Here is a 23,434-nt window from a genome sequence, read left to right on the forward strand (position 1 = left end):
ATGCCCCAGGGAGCACACCAGATAACAAGAGACCTCATCCTGGTGCCCTCCCCTACATCTGGCATTCTGACTTAACCCATTCCTAAAATCAGGAGGTTGCGCATACACATCATGGCTTGTACCCCATAATGGATTTTTCCTCCAGAAACTCGTCCAATCCCCTTTTAAGGGCGTCTAGGCTAGATGCCAGCACCACATCCTGTGGCAAGGAATTCCACAGACCGACCACGCGCTGAGTAAAGAAATATTTTCTTTTGTCTGTCCTAACCCGCCCAACACTCAATTTTAGTGGATGTCCCCTGGTTCTGGTATTATGTGAGAGTGTAAAGAGCATCTCCCTATCCACTCTGTCCATCCCCTGCATAATTTTGTATGTCTCAATCATGTCCCCCCTCAAGCGTCTCTTTTCTAGGCTGAAGAGGCCCAAACGCCGTAGCCTTTCCTCATAAGGAAGGTGCCCCAGCCCCGTAATCATCTTAGTCGCTCTCTTTTGCACCTTTTCCATTTCCACTATGTCTTTTTTGAGATGCGGCGACCAGAACTGGACACAATACTCCAGGTGTGGCCTTACCATCGATTTGTACAAAGTCACTTCTCTTAAGGGGGAATGGCCCATTTCCAGTTACCCTGGTAGGTTTGGGAACAGCTGATCTATGCTTTAAAGAGCTGGCTCCTCAAAACATGATTCGGAATAAGGCTGAAATGCACTTTAATATATTTCGTTGTATTGGCTCTCCTCCATGCCCTAAACAGAAATGTTGATGTTGCAGACCATTTCAGCCAATAGTTCTACTAGAAATGCCTCCTTGATGTTGCCTTTTCACTCCAATGGAACTTCAAGCCTGCTATGTCATGATTCCCAGTGACATTTTTGGCAGGATAGTTTATCTAATCGCTTAAGGCAGCTGGAAATGAAGTAGAAAATGCTGCCTTTCAACTGCTTCCTCAACTTAGAACAAAACTATGCGAGTAGCTTCCTCTGTTCCAGATGCCTTTACTTAATTCTTTGGGCACCTGTTCCCAATATGAGTGTGATAGTGGAAATGGAAATGAAGAGGAAAGTGCTTGGAATGTGTGCTTTAGCCAGCTTCTATTGTCATATTTGACATGCACTGATGGACCGCCCATGTAACTAGTATTGTGGCAGTAGTTCTAAGACATGGCAAGTTCTATGTTACATTTGTTCCCTTGTCTTGGGGCTGCATCAGTGCTGAAAGGTTGGTTAGCATTGGGCTGTTAGTTCTTGTGCTATTTCAGCTTTCCTTCTATTCAGTATAGTAAACTGCTCAACAGGAGTAAAAAAGAGGCTGAGATGGAGTAACGTTTTATCCAATTATAGTCCCTGATAGTCCCATTATATCACCATGCCATACTACATTGCTGATACTGTTTATACTAAGCATGTATACATGCACCCACTCAGTTCCTGGGAATCAGTGCTATAAGACGAATGCATGGGTGGGATGTGTTGTCTATTTTGAGTGCTGCCACATGTCAAGCATAGTTGCATTTCCCAGCAAGTCCTATCCATGTGATAAATGTGATCTTACACTGCTTTTTTTAATGTTTAAAACATTTGCAGTGCTTAAAACCCACTTCATTATTTACAGACAAATTTTAAAGATCCATCAGTGATGTTTCAAGCTGCATTGTACTGCAGTGATCTAAGTTGGATAGACCGAGAAGGCATGTGAGCAAAATTGGGTTGCATTTGTTATCCGAAAGCATTTTCCCTCAAGCCATTCTGATCTTCAGGAGTCTGGAAAAATGTGGAGTAACTCAACAGTTCAGTTGCCAAGGGGCAAGGGCATGCAAGTGACCCATAGCAGCTCAGTGTTATGCTTGGAGATTGCTAATGCTGGCCAGTTTTGTGCCATCTGAAAGTGCCCTTTAACATTTTCCCCCCTTCAGCTACTGGCTACTGGAAACTTCCTGTTCTTCAAGAATTTAAGAAGGACAAAGGACTATTGGGAGCCTACTGTGGTTTCAGGCTTCTGTGTAGCATGCAGATGTATTAAACATACTTCAGAATCTAATCCTGAATTGTGACATTAGCACAGAGGTTGAACGTGTGCCATTTCATTCCCAAAGCTGCTTAACAACCAGGGCCCTAAATGTTATCATTTTTTCACAGCAATCAGCTGTATCAGTCTTGACATATGCTTTTTTAAATACAAAAACTGGCATTCAAAAATGACTTTTTGACTGTTTGAAATTCTTCAGTGCCTGGGCTGGGTAGAGAGATTGTGGTCCCCTCCCCCTTTAAAAGATCTAACCATGTTACCAATTTTAGGAAATTATAAGCTTTGAAAAGTGCCTGCAGGCTGTATTTGAATAAAACTATTTTTGTTGTCTGTGGATGGGGTGAAGGGAGCAGTGATTTAAAACTACACAACTTATTCACTCAAATTCTGTATTTTTAAATAGAATTTTAGTTAGTATGAACTTAATATTTTGAAGAGGGGTCCCTAATTTTGACAAATGCTGCTGAGCTAATTCAGTAGGTTTGTGTCCTACATTGTATTTTAGGTAAAAGGAAAAATTGTTTTGGTATTGCTAAAATAACTTTCTGGAGCAGGGGTGTTAAACACATTTCATATAGTGGGCCAAATAGCATTCATGGCACCTGCTGAGGGGTAGAAGTGACATCAAGCAGAACATGATATCATTAAGCAGATGATGGCATAAATAAGCACTTTGTTCTCACATACAATCACATTAACTGCAAATGACAGAAGAGAAAATGTGCAAATCATGAGCATATTTTCAAGGTATGAGAGCCCAATAATCACATTGGAAGAGCACAACTATTGCACAGGCTGCCCTTTCAGCAGTGCCACTTCTGCCTCAGCGTAACTTCAAAGCTCAGCAGCAGAGAGGTGGTCTGTAAAGTGATGCCTTGGTGGCTGCTGGTGAAAGGGCAGCCCCTGTGATTGGGCTCTCCCAGCCCCTCAGCAGTGCCTCCCTCTCTCACCCCTCTTGGCCTGTCCTGTTCCTTGAAGCGTTTCTTGTCTTTTGAGGCCTCCTTCCATCTCTCCCTCCCACAGCCTCTACAGAAGCAGTGTTTCTGAACAGGCAGCTCTGGGAGAACCCAATCATAATGGTGGCTGGGTAAACTGTTTCCAGGAGCCACATCCAGCCATGGGCCTTATGTTTGACAGCCCTGTAGTAGTCTTTCAGTCCCCAAACTTCTTTCCAACTTGATCTACAGAATAGGGCAGTAAATCTTTTAAGCTCTTACGATATACATTACCCTTTGACTGTGTTCTTCCTGCCTTCTCTTATCGCCTGATCTCTTTCTAGTTTTATCCTTTCTCCACTTTAAAAACAAAAACTTGTGAAGTGGTGGGCTGCCCCATCTGAGGTCCACATTTGACCAAATTAGGAGTTGCATAAGAAAAGCCCTGCTCTGATCAAAAGTCAAATCTGCTTCATTCTGATGATTTCCATCAGTAGCCAACCAGATGCTTCTGGGAAGTCCGTAACTAGGGGATGAGGGTTGTAGCTCTTCCCTGCTGTTGCATCCTAGCAACTAGTGTTCAGTAGCACCTCTGCATTAGAAGGATCCATATGACTATTCTGAATTTAACCATCTAGTTTAGGTGCCTTTTAAAAGAGGGTAAGATCATGAATTTATCTTATCCTCTTTTAAAAGGCACTTGAGTCTATCTGGAAGGTCTGTCAAGGGCTATCACTATCTCTTGTGGCAGCAAATTCCATAAAATAATTATGCATTGTTTGAAGAACTACTTTTTTTTGTCTGTCCTGAGTCTTTCCCATCAATTACATTGGATTACCTTGAGCTCTAGTATTATTAAAGGGGGAAAATCTGTCCACAGCATGCATAATTTAATAAACCTCTAACTAGGGGTTTCTGTAAGGGTCTTTTTCTTCAACTGTAAAACCCCAAATGCTCTATCTTTTCCTTAATGGGAGAATGTTCCAATTTCCAATCATTTTGTCTGCCCCTTTCTTTGTTCTTCCCAGTTCTATACTATGGTTTTTTGAGATGGGACAATCAGAACTGCACAAGTACAGGTGTTTAAAATGTGACTGCATGATCACTTTGTTTTGAGGGCACTGCAGTTCTGGAATTTTGTTTCCCATCTCTTTCCTAATAATCTCTAGCATAGAATTTATCTTTTATTTTTTGAGCTGATGTGGAAGATAGCTCAATGAAAACAGCCCCTGGTTAGTCACTGTCAGTTCATGAGACTACATCAGTGAGCATGTGGTTAGGATATTTTGCCGCAATGTGCATGACTTTACACTTAATTATACTGAACTTTATTTGCCATTTTGTTTTGCTCATTCATCCAGTTTGGAGAGATCCTTTTGAAACTGTTTGCAGTCTAGCTGCATTTTCACCATCTTGAGTAATTTGGTGTCATTCACAAACCTGACCACTTTGCTGCTCACCCCTACCTCCAGATCATTTATGAACAAGTTAAATAGCAGTGGTTCCAAAACAAAATCCTGGAGGACCCCACTCGGCTCCATTCTGAGAACTGTCCATTGACTTCTGCTCTCTGCTTCCTGTCGTTTAATCAGTTACTGCTCCCTTAGAGAACCTCTCATTTGTCTTCTGTCTCTAAATTAGTTGCCTGTTACTCCTCCACTGGCCTTCCTGATAAATACTTCCTGAAATCTTAGCAAACTCAAATAAGTCTCAAAGCAGTGAGTGACAGGACAAGGTAGCTTTGCATGTCCTGTTCTGTTGAATGCATGGGGGTCGAAAGCAGTAAGAAAAGGCAGAAAGAAAGAAAAGGCTTCCATTTCAGTTATGTAATTCAACTTAATTCTACTGAACATAGTATTGGAAAAATCAATTTAAATATGTTCTAGTGATGAGTCATGTGTTGAAAAACTAGTTTCTATTATAACGTAGTGTAACTAAAGTACGGGATCTGTTAAACTGGTTTATGCTTATAGAAGCAGACTTGATTCTAGGCGTTCCCTACTGAATTCTTTTATGGTAGTGTAAACTGACTGAAATCACAAAATCACTGAGGGAAAGTGGAAAAACTTTTCATCCAAGAAACTGGGAACAATAGTGGCGGGACAGATTTAGACTTGACCTATTCAGTTTCCTTGAATATACATCTTCAGATTTTCACGTATTAGTGAGTGAGTGCTATTCACTCCCATTAGAAAAATAAAATGCTGCATTTGGGTACATCTTTGCAATTGGAGTCCACAATACTGGGTGACTTGACCCCATGCAGGAGAAAACATGACTCTAACCTACAGAGAGATGCATTATACTCTTCCAGGGGGCCCTACAGAATGGAAGCCCTCTCTCTGCCCCCTGCAGTGCAAGGTGACCCCCATTTTGCTAATTTTTAACTGCATATTCTTCCTAAAGACTTCCTATATATGTACAGTATACGTAATCTGAGATTGCTAAAATTACACGCTTACATGTTTGCATGCAGAATCTGAGATTAGAACAGTATTTGTTAATTGGACATGTAACATTTAGGTCAGTGATTTTCAATCTTTTTCATCTCATGGCACACTGACAAGGTACTGAAATTGTCAAGGCACACCATCAGTTTGACAACTGACAAGGCACACCATGCTGTTGGTGGGGGGGCTCACATCCGTCAATGGCTCTACGAATAAATGACCCTCCCCCCAAACTCCCGCAGCACACCTGCAGATCAACAACAACAACAACAACAACAACAGTATTTATATACCGCTTTTCAACTAAAAGTTCACAAAGCGGTTTACAGAGAAAAATCAAATAACTAAATGGCTCATCGTGGCACACCAGTGTGCCATGGCACAGTGGTTGAAAATGACTGATTTAGGTGAACAATAATCTTTGGTCAAAATTTTCTTTGGTTACTGCCCAGTTCTGTGAAAACAGATTTGGGATTTTTGTGGTTTATTTTTAAATTCAGCAGTTTAAAGTACAGTATCTGTTTTATAACCCCTTGGACTCTTTCTAAGGATCTATAACTGCAGTCATCAGTACCCAAAGGGAAGTCAGGTTTGCTGAAAATGAAACCCTCTTATTTTCTTACTGGTTTAATCCGTTGTAGTGTGTTAACACGCTTGAGAATCTTAACTCTAGAAAAGAGAGTTCTATTCTGGGCACAACTTCCTGAACAAAGAAGGGTTGTTCCTTCTGCAAAAGTGCTGCTGCGTTCCCAGTCCTGACTTCCTTACAGCTTCATTGGTGATCAGATGCATATCTTAGTATGCTTCTGAAAGTGATGGTTCATGATGCTTTTGTTTGAAGCTTTGCTATTAGCATATAATTTGGCAGCAAAAGACACTTCCTTACAAATGTCCTTCTGTGGTTTCAGAAATGGCTTGTCTTGCTTGGCAGTTTTAACAGAGGACAGTAAATCTAGACTGAGCCTGAATCCCTTTATTATGTCTCTTTATTGCCATGTTGACTGATGAAAGCTGAAACACCAGGAGGATAACAGAAACAAAGTGCTCTCTTCTGTTACTCTAACCCTCTATTAATGGAAGAAAGACTCCTCAGTTCTTCCCTAGTAAACTATGCAGAATGCCACCTGAAAGACGAAAGCATCTGCTCATTAAAGCACACGAGGCAGACCTAGCCTATAGCAACAATCAACTGATAGATACATCAGGCTTTGAATGAGGCTGGGATAAGACTAATGTAAATCTCCGAAGTAGTTTGTAGGTCTCTGGAAAAGGGGGGAAGAAATTCTCAAAGGATATGTCAGATTTGCTGAAGTAAGGTGTGTCTGAACTTTGTTTGAGAATGTGGAGAAAAAGAAAAACCAAGAAGATAGGAGAGGGATGTATGGTAATCAGCTCTGGACATTCTGAAATAATGGGGACAGGAAGCACAATTCCCAACACATCCAGTTTGCAAAACACTGCTCACCCTCCTCTTCCCACCCCCACTGGCATTCCAGTCTATTTCTTTTTCTCATATTCTTCCAGGCCACCAGGGCATTCTGGTAGTAGTTTGAAAAATGTCTATTTGTCATTAGTTTCCAAAGTAGGTTGTGTCTGTGTGTCCTTTGTAATGTTCTCTAAAATGGGTTTCCATAGTGCCATCTGTAATTGGCAGTGTAGCTTGCACGGCATCCTGTAGGGGAATTTTGCATGTTGGAGGTCACCATGAGGTAAGGGAACATCCTTCCCCTTGTCTTGGGGAAAGCCCCAGCAGCCAAAATGGAGTAACTTGAATCTGTGACTGCTAAGTAGCCATTGCCCTGTGTCAGTGGATCAGGTCCAGGAAGGGGGAAAGGATACAGTGTGCACCACTGCCAGCAATCTTACCTCCTTTTGGGCCCAACCCGCCCACCCCCTGCCCCCATTGCCACCCTCACCCTGCACCGTTTTGTCTTCTGTGCTGGCTTACCTGCTCCAGCACGCAGAACTCCTTGCGCTGGTGCCAGCGGGACAGCGCAAGTCTTCCCAGTTCTCCTAACTGGCATGCTGTTGCAGTGTGCCTTATGGCAGTGGGGGGGAATAGGATTGGGCCACTAGTCAGCTAGATATGGGTCAGAGGCCCTACTTTACCTACCTTTGATGCAGTGTCCTGTTGCAATTAAGTATTGCCTATCTAAAGTTTTTAGTCTTAATCTTTATTGTTAGACTGCAGTATGTCGTGACTAATCTATAATGCACATCATATTTGCGTCTCTTACTATTTCACTCCTCTCTTACCCTTATAAACTATTTTAAAAACTGGAAACCAAATACTTTTTAAAAATCCCATGCAGAGGCAATTTACAGGCTGAATATGCTGGTAGTGTGTTATCTTTGCATATTAAATTATGGCTGACATAGGGACATAGTGTGATCTGGCCAACCTAACAGTTTCTTGCAACAGGGGAGTTTGCAGACAATGGCCTTTTTGTATGTGTTTGTGGCTTTTAGGCTGATGTCGTACTGCTAATCTCACATTTGTAGTTGGAGAGAAAACACAATAGCTTAAATGTGAATTCATTGTGAAGTATCTTTAAATGTCTGATAGTGGATATATTTTTATGCAGATAATCCAAAAATAATTAAGAGAAAGCAAGTCTCTTAGATCTTGACAGCTATATAGTCGGTAATCTTATAATATTACAGCTTTTTTCTTAGGACATACTATTTGTCTTTTACCGAGGTAGTTTATTTTATTTGTCCTGTGCTCATTTTTGACCTGCATGTCAGAGCACAAAATTATTAATATTCTTTGTTGTTATACCAATAGTTGTCCAGATTTCCACAAAGAAGATACCCTGGGATCAAAACCTGCAGGAAGGGTTAATGTAATAATCCTACATTAAGCAAAATACACAGGCACTATCAGTTACTGTCAAAATTATATATAATTTTCAAAAAGCATTTATTCATTGTATTTATACTCTGCCTTCTAGGCAAGATTGGTTCCCAAAGCAGCTTATAATTTGAAGCGCACAAAAAAGATTCAGTGTTTTAAGGGTATGTGGAAACCTTTGTGGTAGTTTCTGCTGCTCCCTGGAAGCTGATGACTTAGGCCAGATTTAGACTTTTCCTGTTCCTGAAGGAACAGTAAAGTTGTAGATGGAATTATTACTATCTACAGACCTCAAATCCAAGATATTGATGTCTTAAGAAGCAGAAGTTTTGACTATTGAAACATCTTATATCCTAATCTTTCCCTTGCCTTCTGCTAGCGGCAAGGCTCTTCCAACAGTACTGACTGCCATAAAGTAATCTGCATCTGTCGCAAAAGACGCTCCAACAGTGCGCGAGTTGGTGTGCTGTTGGGAGCTACAGTGGGGAGACATGTGCCTTCCCACTCCCACCAGTGAGGGAATCACCACTTGCTGGAGGAGGTAGGATTATGGGGGAGGCAGGAGGGTGGAACAGAAGCGGGGAGGGGACAGAACCAGGAAGGGGTGGAGGCCATGGGAAGGGGAGGATCTGTTGCGGATGGCCGGTGGTTGATCTTATCCTTTCCAGCATTAGCATCCCCGCCCAGCATTAACCAGTTTGGCATCTCTGAGATGGTGGGGGGGAGGGGAAGGAGGATATTGGGCTCTCAGAAACATTTTTGGCATCTGCAAAACTGTCAGTTATATGTATAAACAATTTTATAGAGTGTGCATCCATCTTCAGGGCACATATCCACCGTGTAAAAGGAAACTGGTACCATTTTGGATATTTTATTATTCAAAAACATGCTAATCTGATAATAGAGGTGTGCCCAATTCCAAATAAATCTATATATAATATGGATGTGTACATCCTTCCATTAACTTACAATAGTATAGTCAATATACAGGGTGATCCTGAACAAATAAATATATATATATTCATTAAAATTATGAAAATGTGTTGTAATACCACCTAATTTTATAAATTTACAATCCCCAAACTAGGAAAGCAACATGGCTTGAAATTCCCAGAATTTTTGACAGAATAAAAACAGCAAGAGGAAAAAAAAACTGGAGGAATGTTGAGCTAAAAAGCAAACATACATAATCTCTCCCCCCCCCAAAAAAAACTACCAGACACGAATGGTTAAAGTGAAAACTGAAATTTTAAACTGCTGTATCTAAGATATCGATTATCCCCAGCCCAATTTCAAAAATACCATCTTGGACCTCTCACAGTATAGATTCCCTGTATATAATTTCCTAAAGTTGGGACATATTATTAGCAGTACAGTGTTTATATACTGCTTTTCAACAAAAAGTAGTCTACAAAGTGGGTTACATAGCAAAATAAACAATTCATAAATAGTTCTTTGTCCCCAAAGGCTCACAGTCTTCCGATGTGTCTTCTGAAAGACACCAGCAACACCCATTGGAAAAGATACTGGGCTGGGATGGACAGTTGCTCTCTCCCTGTTAAATAGACAACACTTTAAAAGGTGGTTTTTTTGATTTTTATAATGATTTGGATACTTGGGTGTTATCATCTACTGCAACTTTTGTGAAGACAGTTCACTGACTCATACAGAAAAGAAACAATACTCGTTTGTAATCAATATGCAATCAATCTCCCAGTTATGACAATCCTCTCCAGAGACTAAAAGGGCAGTCTTGAATAATTCCTCCTCTTGTATAAGCATCATCTATTTTCTGTATCCCTAAATGAGCAAAACAGACCAACGATAAAACCATGTCTCAGGAGATCTCCTTGCCCAAAGTATGTGAGAAAAGAAAATCTGAACTTTATGGACAATGAAATTTCAATAATGTTTCAGTTATGGTTAGGTGTCTGAAGGCCAGCGCAAATGTGATGCTTTTCATCTTACCATCCATGAAAGAGAGCATTCGCTGAAGAATACATTTAATTACGAAGAAAACAATAGTTTATTAAACGTATAAGAGTCCACAAAAGCATGACTGGGCCTGAGTAGAATATATTCGTGAGTAATGGACTATTTCTGTGAGAATGTAGTGAATAATGAGGAGACAGAATTGTCCATGACAACTGAAGTAAATAGAGAGAAAGTGAATGTGAGAAACTCCAGACAGAGTTTAGCAGTGCTAATTGGCCAATATGTGGCAGGTGAAGTTGAGATAGAATTGATCATGGGACAAGCCATGCAGGGTGAAATTCATTGCAAGATTTTACAACCTAAATTAGTTACCACTTAAGGGGGAAATAATCTAGCCATTGTGTATAGTGGATGAAGTTCATCCTATATAGATGATATCATATAGATATAGATATCAAACCTAGAATCACAAAACCTTCTAATTCAGCATCTCTTGTTTGTAAAGAATTAACCAGGTGGATCACACACACACACCCTTCTCTAGTTCTCTCTCTTAATTGCCGCAAAGGAGGAACGAGTGTTTTTATAGTATCTTCAGTGTTTTAACTGGTTGTGAGCAGCTCCCAAGGGGCCTCTCCATCCCATCATGGGGGAGATGGGTCTAAGTCATAGAGGGATGGGAATGTCATACAGAAGACAGGGCAGCTGGAGGATGCTGCTGTGAAATGGTTTATTGCCAGGGTGTCTTAGACAAAGGACAGTGATGGGGTGGGCAGCTTGGGTTTGGGAAGGAGGCGGGTTCAGCAGCAGTCGTGGCTACCAAATCGTAGCTCCCCCTCCTGAGCCTAATTCCATAGTGCAGGTCCATGCAGGCATGCACCAGTGAATTCACTAGCACAAGTCCAAGTAGAACCACCACCACCCCATGCTGTGGAGGCTCACCCAGAGGAGACCTCTGCAACTGCCCCCCCCCATGAGATGCAGCGGTAGGCATTTTGGCATTGCTGCATCAGCATAGGAGGAAATAGATATGATTGGGCTCTGAGTGCTATGCAAATTGTAAGTAGCATTATACTAATAATACTAATGATATTGCATGGAGATGTACTATTTTCTACAATCCAGCTTGTGAAACATATATATTCTGAGAAAGCATAAGGAACCACTTATTGTTGATTCTGACAGCTGAAAGCTGGGAAGCTCTGCAGTTGAACACCAACAAGAGCTGAGCTGAGTTTAACACTGGAAATATTTGGCAGAACTTGTATCCTCAGAAAACAGGCCACTTATTCAGTTCCTCGAAGGTTACTCCCCTATTAATTGGTCCCTGAAGAGATAATTAACTAGATGCAAGATTCAAAATGAAAGATTACATCTATTAAAACACTGCTTCAAAATTGCTGAATTCTCCCTTTTGACACCTCATTCTTCCATAAAATCTGGAGAATAACCACAGCGCAGTCTCCTTTGGGATACAGAATTTTAAGAATATGGGACTCTTAGCACTAATCAATCAGTCTTGGAGTGTAACATTTTCGTGTAATGTTGCTTTACCTGTCAAGGCAGTTAACAGGGCCTCTGAGAGGGGGTTATAGGGGGTGCATCATACCTGGACCTGGGGTCAAAAGGGGGGCCCAGAAGCTAAAAAGGGCCCCGCAAAGCTGAATCCACATTTGAAGGGAGAAAGGAAGGGGCCCAAAATAAACTTTGTACCCCCCCCCCAATAAAATTCCTCTCAGTGGCTCTGGCAGTCAAGGCTACCATAGAGCCTTAATTTAAGGTAGCCTTTCATGAGTTGCTTTGTGATCTGGTCCAGCTACCTGAGTATGCCAGGGAAGGGGTGAATCTTGATGGCAGCATCGCACATCATATCCTATCCCTGTTGTCTGCCCCCCACCCCACCCCAAGGAGTCTCCTCTGATTTATGTCAGCTAAAGAGCAGGCATAGGTTCCAGGAGAACCGTTGCCAGGCAGGCAGCCTGCAGAGAGGTACATAAAAATGACTTTGACTTACCACTCCTGGGTCACCTGGTTGCCAACCCCACAGCATAGCATGCAGTGTGTGCTCTGCTGATGGAGCTGCTTTGTATAGCAGACTGATGAGGGCTATAATTTGTATTGTGATCTTGTGTGACTGCAGACACAAATGGTGGTCCTTAGTCCATCAACTCATTTTCTGTCCAGCCCACACATGTACACATTTGATCCATGTTGCATATATGCAACATTGGGCAGGAATGCCCTAAGTTGTTTGCCTTTCAGGTGCCAGAAGACTCTTTGTTGTTCTTAATATATAGAATACTGATTGTGGGTATTTTGATTGTTCAGTAAAAAGACCAAATTCAGAATGTATTGCAACAGGGAAGCATAAATAGTGTATCTGAATTCATTTGTTTCAAGACGTGAAATCTTCAAAGAGAATGTTGGAAGAGGGAAAATGAAGGCATGAGCCCTTGTGGTTTCATTGAAATCCATTAGATTTTGAATAAGCTGCTATATATATCACAAATTTTTAAAAAGTGTTCATTGCAAAGCATTATGGGTAGACATTTTCAAATCACCATGTAAATCTGCCTGACACAGCTTTAAGGAAATAAAGCATGACTGGAAGCTTCAGTGTTTAGTCTGAAAACACATATGGTTGGTGGTTGCTGTTTTAGCCTTTGTGGGCTAAACCTAGAACCCTTTTGTCAGCATTTAGCCATGCTAAAGTGTTTTTCATTTGATATATGTGATATTTTGCTGACATTTTTTTTTTGCCTTCATGTTTTAGAGAGTATTTTCTTGGAAGAACTTGTATTTATGATATGCTGTAGGTATAGTATTCAAGTAGATGCAGCATAACGGTGGAGATGGAAATCCCACGTTGGTCTTTCAGAATCAAAGATAATAGATATAAAAGCATCTACTCGTCACAGAACAGCTGTTTTATATTGCACGCTACAGCACTGCAGAAAAAAACGAAATTAAAGTCCAAAGATCTTGTAGAAACATGAGAACTGCTATGGAACTTTGCTTGGAGTCTCACAGAAGTCTTTACAGTACTATGCTAGCTGCTAGTTCAGCCCAAGCTGAGGTACTGCCTTAATTTTTTGCCTTCCCTTTTTTTGTGGTTGTTTTTTTTCTTTCACATGTCATGATATCCCCCCCCATATGTTTAAAGAAGCCGCTAGGCAGGCAAGGAGGGAGCAGCATCAGCACAGCAATCCCAGAATGCCTTGTCCCTCTGCTTCTTTGTTTCCCATCCAGCCACTTCAAACAAACAAGCTGGGTGCAGCATGCTGGGAGTGAAGTCGTGTTCCACTGCCAGCATGCAGAAGCAACCAAGCAGGCAAGAAAGTGGTGGCAGAGACAGAGTAATCCTGTCTTGTTTGCTGTCCTGGGAGGAAAGAGATCAGAATAAGATTACTGTGCCCATGGCATGACACTGGAGAAAAAGGTGGTTCACCACTGCCCCAATCCGCCTCTTGCTCACTGTTGAATAGCAGGAAGAGGATCGGAGCACAAGGCAAAGTTACTGGATGTGCACTGGTCCTGGGAGGTGGGAATGTCCTGGGGAGATGGGAACCCCTTCATGATTTTGTTACTGCTGATTGACCAAAAATAGGTAGCATCCATTTCTCTAGAACATAAGAAGAGCCTAGCTGGATCAGGCCAAAGGCCCATCTAGTCCAGCTTCCTGTATCTCACAGTGGCCCACCAAATGCTTCAGGGAGCACACGAAACAACAGACACAACCTGCATCCTGGTGCATCTGGCAATCAGAGGCAGCCTGCCTCGAAAACCAGAAGCTTGCACATACATCACAGGTTACAAGTCATGGTAGGTAACTCTGTAGTATTTCTCGTGTTGTGCAGATGGACATTCCATTACTCTATTCTCTGCCAATGGGCCTATTCAGAGGCCAAGGACATTATTATTATTATTATTATTATTATTATTATTATTATTATTATTATTATTATTATTATTATTATTAACAACAGTATTTATATACCACTTTTCAACTAAAAGTTCACAAAGTGGTTTACAAAGAAAAATCAAATAACTAAATGGCATCCATCCCCGGGGACATCCATCCCTGGCCTCTGCCAGACTCAGACTGAGCTATATTGCACAAAACATGTGACTTCCAGTTTCACAGAGAAACTGGAAGTGATATTTTTAATACTTTATAAGGCATTGGGAGGCCGGGGGACAACCACCAGACTGCAGGTACAGGCATTCGCCCATATCCACAGTTTCAGGTATTCTTGGTGGTGGGGGTTCCAGAACAGAACACCCATGAATAAACAGCACGTCTGTATATCTTTTTTGGTTCAAGGTGCATTAAGTGGCAGAGGGGTGTGTGTGTGTGTGTATGTGTGTGTGTGTGTGTGTGTGTGTGTTTAAAAAGGTGGGAGCACCAAAAGAGCTGAAGTGCACCTAATTTGAACACCCTTCCCCACTGGTTATTGCTTCAAGTTGTCATAAATTTAAATGCCCTTTGTTCTTGTTGTTGCCTAATCAAATAGTTGATGATACCTTTTATGAGCACCATGTTGGGCACAACAAATTCACTGAACTTTCTTACGGCCACATGTCGTCAGTCACCTGGGTTTATCAATGGTGGTGTTACAACAGCATGGCCTTTTTTTTGTTTTTTGTTTTGTTTTTAGCAGGGGTTGACTAGAATTGCCAAAAAAGGGAAGACTAGAAGTGTGGACAGGTACCTATTGTCATAAGTTTATCTTTGCTTTAATGGAGTGTGTGTTGAGAATCACCTAATATGCTCAGTATCCAAAGTTATTGGATGACATTTATAAATAGCAAAAGAGACCCATTATGATCCACAAGGTCTTACACTGAATAATTGGGAGGGGGGACTTCCTGTTTGAATGCTACATGAGTATTGCTGGCCATTTGTAACATTTGCTGCTTTCACCCACCTGTACACCTTTGAGGAACCTCTGTATAGTTTGATTTCTTTTGCAGGTAGAGTCACCCCTGAACAGCTCAGCTTGTATGTTCATCTCTTCAAAAAGAAATTTGAAGCCCTGGAGAACCATTGTGGGCTTCTTCAAATTGCGCTGGCCACTATACAGGCACTGAAGCACCCTCAAAATGCCAAGTGGGACAACTTCTTAGCCTTTGAAAGGCTACTTGTGCAGGTATATAATAACACTAACTTTATTGGATATTATCAAGTGCATATATAGGGGCACATATATAGGAAATACTTGAGACCACTTAGTCTCTCTGATATTTATTGTTTTTTATTATGATGCTCCCTTTCTGTTATAGTCTGACATGATCTGAGTGGAAGTTTCTCACAGGTACTAATTGGGCCCTGACTTTCTATAACATCTTTAATATCAAACCCCATGGCACGGTCCTGCTGAATTTAAGCCCTTTTCAATTATTTGAATTCAGTGAAGAGTTGAGCATAGGTTTAACTCTCTCCCATTGAAATTGGTGAGATTGGGGCTCCAGTTCTGTAAATACCTTCTTGGAAACAAGTCCCATTAAATTTAGTGGGACTTCCAAATAAACTTGAGAAGGTTTGGGCTACTAAAAGTGCCTAGCTTGGCCTAGATTGTACCTATACTTTGACTAAAGTGTGGTTTTATTGAAAAACAGGATAGAAAGTTTTTTAAAATAATAAAATCCAAGTTCAGGCTCAACACCATGTAACACATTGCATTTGCTTTCACTCACAGTTCCAAGTGAATAAGAAGGGAAAGGGCAGAAGGCAAGCAGACATTCTAAAGTATATATTTTGATTGTCAGTTGTTACCAAAAATTCCCCTAATCATATCTATTCCTGGTTTTATACCCATTGCCTTCTAACCATTATAATAGGTTATGAAATTGATCCAAAGTAAACGTTCCTTTCTAACATTATAATTGTTTCCCAAGTACATATCTATTTTCTAAAGTCAAACAATAATTACTTTAGATTACATGATTCATTATGCTTGTAGTTCTGTGTCCTGAAGTAAGATGCATAACCCTATTTTGAGCACGTAGAAAAAAGAAACCTGGAGGGAGGTACTTGTGAACCCAGAGAAAAACAAATCAAGGCTCATGGTTCTTTTTCGATATTCTGAAAATGCTTTTGAAGTTCTGAAGGATCGTACAGCATTATGCCTGCTTTCTGAGATACCTCTTTTATGCAAGGTGCCTTGACATGATGATGATTAATAATGATGATGATTTAAAATTAGATGTTTGGCATCCTTCAGTCCTGGAAGACTATGGTATCGCGCTCTGAATGGTGGTTCTGGAACAGAGTGTCCTCTCCAGTGCGCGAAGCCTGGGTAAAGTAGATATGGAGGATAGACTGTTTCCCATGCAGCAAATTCCCCCTCTCCACGTAACTGAAATGGTACAATGGAAAGGCAGAGGCCAATACGGTTGGTTCCAGCAGCGTCGCAGGAGTTGCCAGAACGTGACTGTGTTCAGCCATGAACTGCCTCAGGGGCTCCGGATTTTGCCTCGAGGTTGACTCCTGAAGCCTTTTTCTTAACTGGATGTAGCCACAAGGCAGTGGAGGTTTGGGATCAGAGTTTTCCTTCTCTCAGATGAGCTGCCTTCCCAGGCTAACGAGTCCCATCTACCCGGTGGCTGTTTAGTCGCCTCTTACGACAAGTACAGCCAAACTGAGGGCCTATTCTTATCCCCAGCCCCCAGGGGAATATTTAAAATTCCAACCTATTTAAAATTATGACCTAATAATTCAGATATATATCACCAACCTATTTAAAATTATGACCTAATAATTCAGATATATATTTTTTCCTCTACCCCAGATTTCTGGAAAATAAATGACAAATCAGCTACACTGCTCTGTTGTTGTTAAGAATATTTATATACAGCTTTTCAACATAAAGGTCCATGATGTAATTTAGAGAGAAAATCAAATAACCAAATGGCTCCTTGTCCCAAAAGAACTCACAATGTAAAACGATGGAGAAGAATCTCAACAAACAGCCACTAGAAAAGACCCTTTGCTAGGGTGAAGTTACTGTATAAATAAGAGGAGCACCACTTGAAATCATGCCTCTTTGCCCAGTTAGCAGGGATTATTCAGCTACTTAATATAATAGCTACGCATACAAGATTTTTAGGCTCTACAAGGGTCGCCCAGAAAGTAATGCACCACATTTTTTTTCTTCAACAATTATTTATTGAACACAATGAAACTTACACACAAGAAAGAATGTTTCTTCTACACTCCTATTTTTCCACGTAATCTCCGTCCAGTTCTATGGCCTTCCTCCAGCGAGACACAAGGGCATGTATGCCCTGTCAGTACCACTCCTTGTTCTGGTCACGAAGCCATTTCTGCACTGTGCGAATCACCTCTTCGTCATCCTTAAAATGTCTTCCGCAAATGGCATCCTTTAATGGCCCAAACAAGTGGAAGTCTGAGAGAGCTAGGTCAGGGCTGTAGGGTGGATGGGGTAACACAGTCCAACCCTGTTTAGTGATGTGTTCCGAAGTCCTCAAACTTGTGTGAGGCCGAGCGTTATCATGCTGAATCAAACATTCACCTGGGTTGTTATGGTGCCGAAGTCGCTGGAAGTGCTTCTTGAGTTTGGTTAATGTCTTCACATAAGCTTCAGAATTAATGGTGCTGCCTCTTGGCATCACATCAATGAGTATGACGCCCTCACAGTCCCAAAACACAGTGATCATGACCTTACCGGCGGAAGCAGTTGCTTTGAATTTTTTCTTCTGTGGAGATTGAGGATGATGACATTCCATCGACTGTCCTTTTGTTTTGGGCTCAAAATGGTGAACCCAGGTTTCATCACCTGTCACAATCCTGGACAAGAATGCTTCCCCCTCATCTTCAAAACGTTTCAGCAACTCAGAAGAAATGTTTTTTCTGAGAGATTTGTGGTCCACCATAAGACAGCGCGGAACCCATCGTGCACACACTTTTGAGTAATCAAGAGCACGGATGATTGCATCCACACTTCCTTTGCTGATTGACAGCTTCAGTGCCAACTGCCTAGTCGTTATGTGTCGGTCCTCGCGAATGAGCACATCAGCAAGCTGCGTCTTGTCAGGTGTGACAGCCATGGATGGCCGCCCGGAAAGCTGCAAATCTTGGAGCTCTGCCGAACCGCCTTCTAATGGCCTCACCCTCTGTGCCCAGCGACTAACCGTACTTCTGTCGACTGCAGATTCTCCATAAACTGTACACAAACGTTTGTGAATGTTCCCAACAGTTTCTTTCTCCGCAGTGAGAAATTCAATGATGACACACTGCTTGTAACGTACATCACTTACAGACGCCATTTCGAAACACTGCTGCAGCTATGCTATCTGTCTGAAGAAACCAAAAATTTGTGTGCACACTCCTGAAAATTCAAATAATGTATATCTAAAGTTTCGCATTCGTACCATTACTGTAGGCTGAGAAAAAAAATGTGGTGCATTACTTTCTGGGCGACCCTCGTATATTGTTTTTAAGGAATTTTAATATTTATATTTTTATAATGTTTGTATTGTCTGTTGTAAACCACTTTGAATGCCTGCTTGGGAGATAAAGCATAAAAATGTGTAAATAAATATCTAGATACGCTCTAGCCTGTATGGTGGACATGGAATAGTAATCAATATGATTGCTTTGAAATATGCAAACCAAAAAGGTTCAGTCCTACCTTGGCATCTGTAGGGGTTCTGTTCCTGGAACTCACTGGAATCAGCTGAAACCCACTGATAATTAAGTCCACGGGTCAGAGCGCATGCAGCATGCTATGGGTGGTAGGAAAAGCAGGCAGCACAGGAGAGAGAAGTAAATGTCTACTTTACTTACTTCTTTGTAGGCCACCTGGTCTTTAATGGGTCTTCTCAGACTTGCACTGGCTCTAAGTCCAAGGAGACCTCTGGGGGTTGGTTTCTTGCTGGGAAGTGGGAATAGGATTTTGATGTGTATGTCTGTTGCCAAGATCCTGCCCCAAACTGCCCCTGCCCCAATTCGCCCATGAACCTCCCCAAATAACACCTGCAGCCGACTTGCTGACTGGGGACAGAGTAGGTTTGTTGAGTCACTGTTGCCCATGCATGGCCATCGGTCGTTTTGCCCTGATAGCCCACTGAACACTGTAGTGACTTTCCTGCCTTCAATCCAGAACTTTTAGGATTGAGCTGCCCAGGACTTTGTGTTGGAGAATACTTCTCCAATTCTGGATTTGCATATGTGGTTGCTGCAGGCCCACCAAACCTGTACATGGTTGTTCTTGCACAAAACTAAAGCTTAATGAAATGTAGTTTTGTGTTTCATCTTTGATGTTGTACACTGGAGAAGATGCCCAAGAAGCAATAGTACATATAAAGGTGCAATAGAAGAGGGAAAGGATGCTTATATTTCATATGTATTGAGCAAATGAATGTTACAGTTTTCGCATTTTTCTTAGATTTTGTTTTCGTACCATGACTTTTCAGTCCCTTTGTTCTTCATGGTTACCAGGCAGAAGTTCCACTGTAATTTTTGATACTTCTTTTTTATAATGTTATCCCTGCTGCTTAGCATTGTAAAGGGGAAAGAACCCATGAGCTATACCATCTCTTTTTGTAAAATCCTGTCTTCACTAGTCCACTAACACTTTTGTGGTATTGCAATGTATGTCCAATGCTGAGTTTATTTCTTGGCGCTGGCCAGTAGATAACTTTTTTCCCTGTTTCATTTAGTCATTTTAGATATGGTTCCAAGTTTTCATTCAACTGCTCTGCTAAATGTTTTGGTCACTCTTCCAGATGTTTCTCGGTTTCACCTTCCTATAATCTCCACTTGTCTCATCCAACAGCAAAACAACAAATCTTGTTTTAAAGCTTAATACATACATTTCCAAAGTAGAGTGGGAGCTGTTTCCTTGTGGCCTCTACCCACACTGTAGTTCCAGTGTCTGAGTGTTGATTGCCTGTGGGTGAGGCAAATGCCATTGTTTCTTCTTATGCAAATTTGGCCTTCCCTGGGGCTGGACAACTTGCTTGCTTGCCTTGTTACAATTTTTAGGTTAGTTTTCTGCTGAAAGAAAATAAGCAATGTGGCTTACAATAAAAAGAACAAAAATAACAATTGCAAAATGAAAGCAACAGCAGGCTTAAACAGACTGAGAGCCCAATCTTATGCATGTCTACTCCCATTATAGTCAATGGGGCTTACTCACAGGAAAGTGTGGATAGGATTGTATCCTAAAACCAATTATTTCTCAAAGGTATGAGAGAATAAAAAGGCATTTGAGTGGCACCTTGGAGAATCTCCCTGGGGAGAACTTTCCACAAGCAGAGTGCCACCACTCCTTATCCAAGAGTTCCTTAACGAGGAGTTCTACAAGTGTCTGTGCCACTGATGTCACTCATAGTGTAGGTTGGCTAAATGTCTTTGCTCCGAGTCTTGGGTTGTTCTCTCATGTCTGTGGATTTGTGATTGCATCCAATCTCTGCTCCTATCTGAAAACACCATAGGATTGTTTGCATGACCACTTATGAAGCAAAGAGGTTCAAGAACCTTTAATTAACCAAATGGTCTTTGCCTCTTATCTGCTTTTGTATCTGTTTAACCTGTGTTAATCTGTGTTTGTATCTGTGGAGATGAAAGCATCTTAAGGAGTCATTAGCTTGGAATAAATCTTGCTGTAAGCAAGCCCTGGCAATCCATTTGGACAGAGGTATTCATGAACCAATATATTCTCAACTTTGCTAGTAGCCACACTGGAAGATACACTGTGCCAAGCTAACTTTGTCAGAAGTGAGGCTCACAGATTTTTTAAAAAAATGTGAGTAAGATTGTATTGCAACTTCCCACACTGTGTATATCCTTCAATTTAATTTTCCTCTCTCATTTCCATTTGCTTTCCTGAATAGTAGAACCTCTTACCCAATAATGGATATTTTCTACTTTTGTAGCATAAATGATGAGTGGTGAATTTCTGGGAATGGTGAAGGAACAGAATGTCCTGCATAATTTATGTAATAGATGACTTTATCATTTGATATTTCCTGAAGAAAACACTTATTTGGTGTAGATAGTCACTCCAGAAAGCTTAGATTTTTTTTTAGGGTGGTCTGGAAGAAAAGAAACCAATTTGCATAATTGGTTTTATTGAATATTTGTATGGCATTTTTTGAATGATTAGAATCTCATATTGATTTTATTATAGTAAACTAGAGTCACATCATCATGTTATAAAGAGACACATGTGTGCCACGTCTGTTGAACATTTAGAGACTTTTCCAAAAAACATCATTACATTCTTGTGCTTGGAAGTATGCACTAATGCCCTTGAGTTAGCTTCTACTGCAGAGAATGTTTTGAAGCTGCGAAGCTTCCAAAGATAACAGGAACATGTTTCACATAATTGGGAGAGACTGCTTTGCATTGCAAGGTCTCCTCATGTTTTTGAATCACAACACTGATTGATCTTTCTTCCCTTAAAAATACGTCTTGATTTCCATTGTACTATTTGTGAAATGACTTTAGCCTCTCAATTTTTGAGTCGGATAGGAATCTGTTAAATTTAATATTCCAATCCCAGATATATTGATCAGGCTTCAAAGAGCTACTTTAGTCATGCCCAAGGATCTACAGGTCTATAGGAACTCATTGAAATTATTTTACTCTTTTTTTCCCCCCTTCAACACCTGATTCCCGTTCTGTATCCCAAACTGTTTTTTAATGTCCCAGTTTCAGAAACAGTTTGTCAAGTGGCATGGAGAACTGCTGCTGTTTTAAAGAAAAATAACATTAAAGACCCCCTTGAGTCTTCAGACATATTTGCACAGCTCTTTGGATTCTGGCCAAAAAATTGGAAAAATGTTGTATTGAAACGAAATGCAAAAATCCAAATGCTAGTTTTTTCCTCTTGCCCCAGAACAACAAACATGCTCACTGATTTTTTTTTTTCAATGGGAAAATGTTTTTGGAAAGTATTGTGTCTTCTTTAAAAATGGTGTGTGTTTAATACAAGAATATTGGCCACAGTCTGGAGAACGGAGTACTGTAACTCCTCACTTAGTATTGTTTCATCATAACATTGATGAAGGAAAAAAAAACAGATTCATTGCCGGGGCCATTGTCTGTGTGAAGTTTGCTCATTTTCCCAGTGTTGTGGGTTTTCTCCAGGTAATCTGGTTTCCTCTCACATTCCAAAGATGTGCGTGTTAGTTTAATTGGTGCGCCTAAATTGGGTAAATTCTGTAATTATCGTGTTTTTATTTTTTCTTAATAATTTCTTAAAATTTTTATCAATTTTATTTTATTAATTTTTCAATGTATAGTATGGTTTACATTTATTTCATTGTTTAATATTAGGTTTTCAGTTTTTATTTAGAATTTTGGTGATGTTTCTGTGACCAGAAATATGCCATACAAACTTAACTCTTGTTTATGTATATCAGCTTATGGTAAAATTAGTTTCTTTATATGTTATTTTGCTTAAAATCCCAGTTTGCAAAAACCTATTGACTACGTTAGGTGAGGACTTATTGTATATTCAATCTACTCAAGTCTGAATGCTGCATACATTTGGGGATTGCTGCGACATTGGTTAGGATTGCCCATGTGACCAATGTAGGCAATATTGCTTTTACTCTTAATAGACTTCATCTTTGCTTGGTGACTTCAGCACATGGTGAGACCTTCCTGGCTCTGTGATGTCATCACGTTGAGTACAACGAGTTAGGATCAAACAAAGAGGGAAATGGAGGAAAAGTTATGGTGAAACAGTGACTGCAAACAGTTCTGAATAGTAGGATTAAGAACCTTTATTTGGTCCCTCCTCAGAAAAATTACCTTAAGGCAAGCAATTAATTGGTAGAACATTTGGTTCAACCCAATCTCTGTTTATATTTTAAATCCTCTTCATGGAAGAATAGCAGTTTAAAAAAATTCTTCATTCTTTCGTTATGTAAGGCAAAGTTAAAGTTTGTTTCAGGTATCTATTTACATTTTATCCTTGGGTTTAGACAACTCAGTCTTATTTGAATATGCAGAATACTAAGCCAAAACCTGAAGCATGTTTAGTTGGGGCTAGACTGAGGAAATAAGAAAAAAAGCCTCTTGCTTCTGGTTTAATAATAAACTTCAACTCCCTTTTGCGACATGACTTTTGACACAGCAAGAAGTCTAAAATGAAAACCAGAGTGAAGTGAAGGTCTTGACAGAAATATGTCTTTAATTAGCCCCTGTGAAGGAGCTTTTTCTGATAAAACTCTCAGGTTGAAAAGTTCACGCACAGAACT

General features: G+C 40.6%; 1 protein-coding gene across 1 annotated transcript in view; it reads left to right on the top strand.

Moving 5' to 3' along the window:
- Positions 1-23,434, top strand: part of SCFD2 (sec1 family domain containing 2) — a 170,564-nt gene that overhangs the window by 27,082 nt on the left and 120,048 nt on the right. The window contains exon 4 of the mRNA XM_066632539.1: positions 15,173-15,348. Coding sequence (XP_066488636.1) covers positions 15,173-15,348 — 176 coding nt within the window. The remainder of the gene's footprint in view (positions 1-15,172; positions 15,349-23,434) is intronic.

Source organism: Tiliqua scincoides, chromosome 6, assembly GCF_035046505.1.
Source record: "Tiliqua scincoides isolate rTilSci1 chromosome 6, rTilSci1.hap2, whole genome shotgun sequence".
Taxonomy (NCBI): domain Eukaryota; kingdom Metazoa; phylum Chordata; class Lepidosauria; order Squamata; family Scincidae; genus Tiliqua; species Tiliqua scincoides.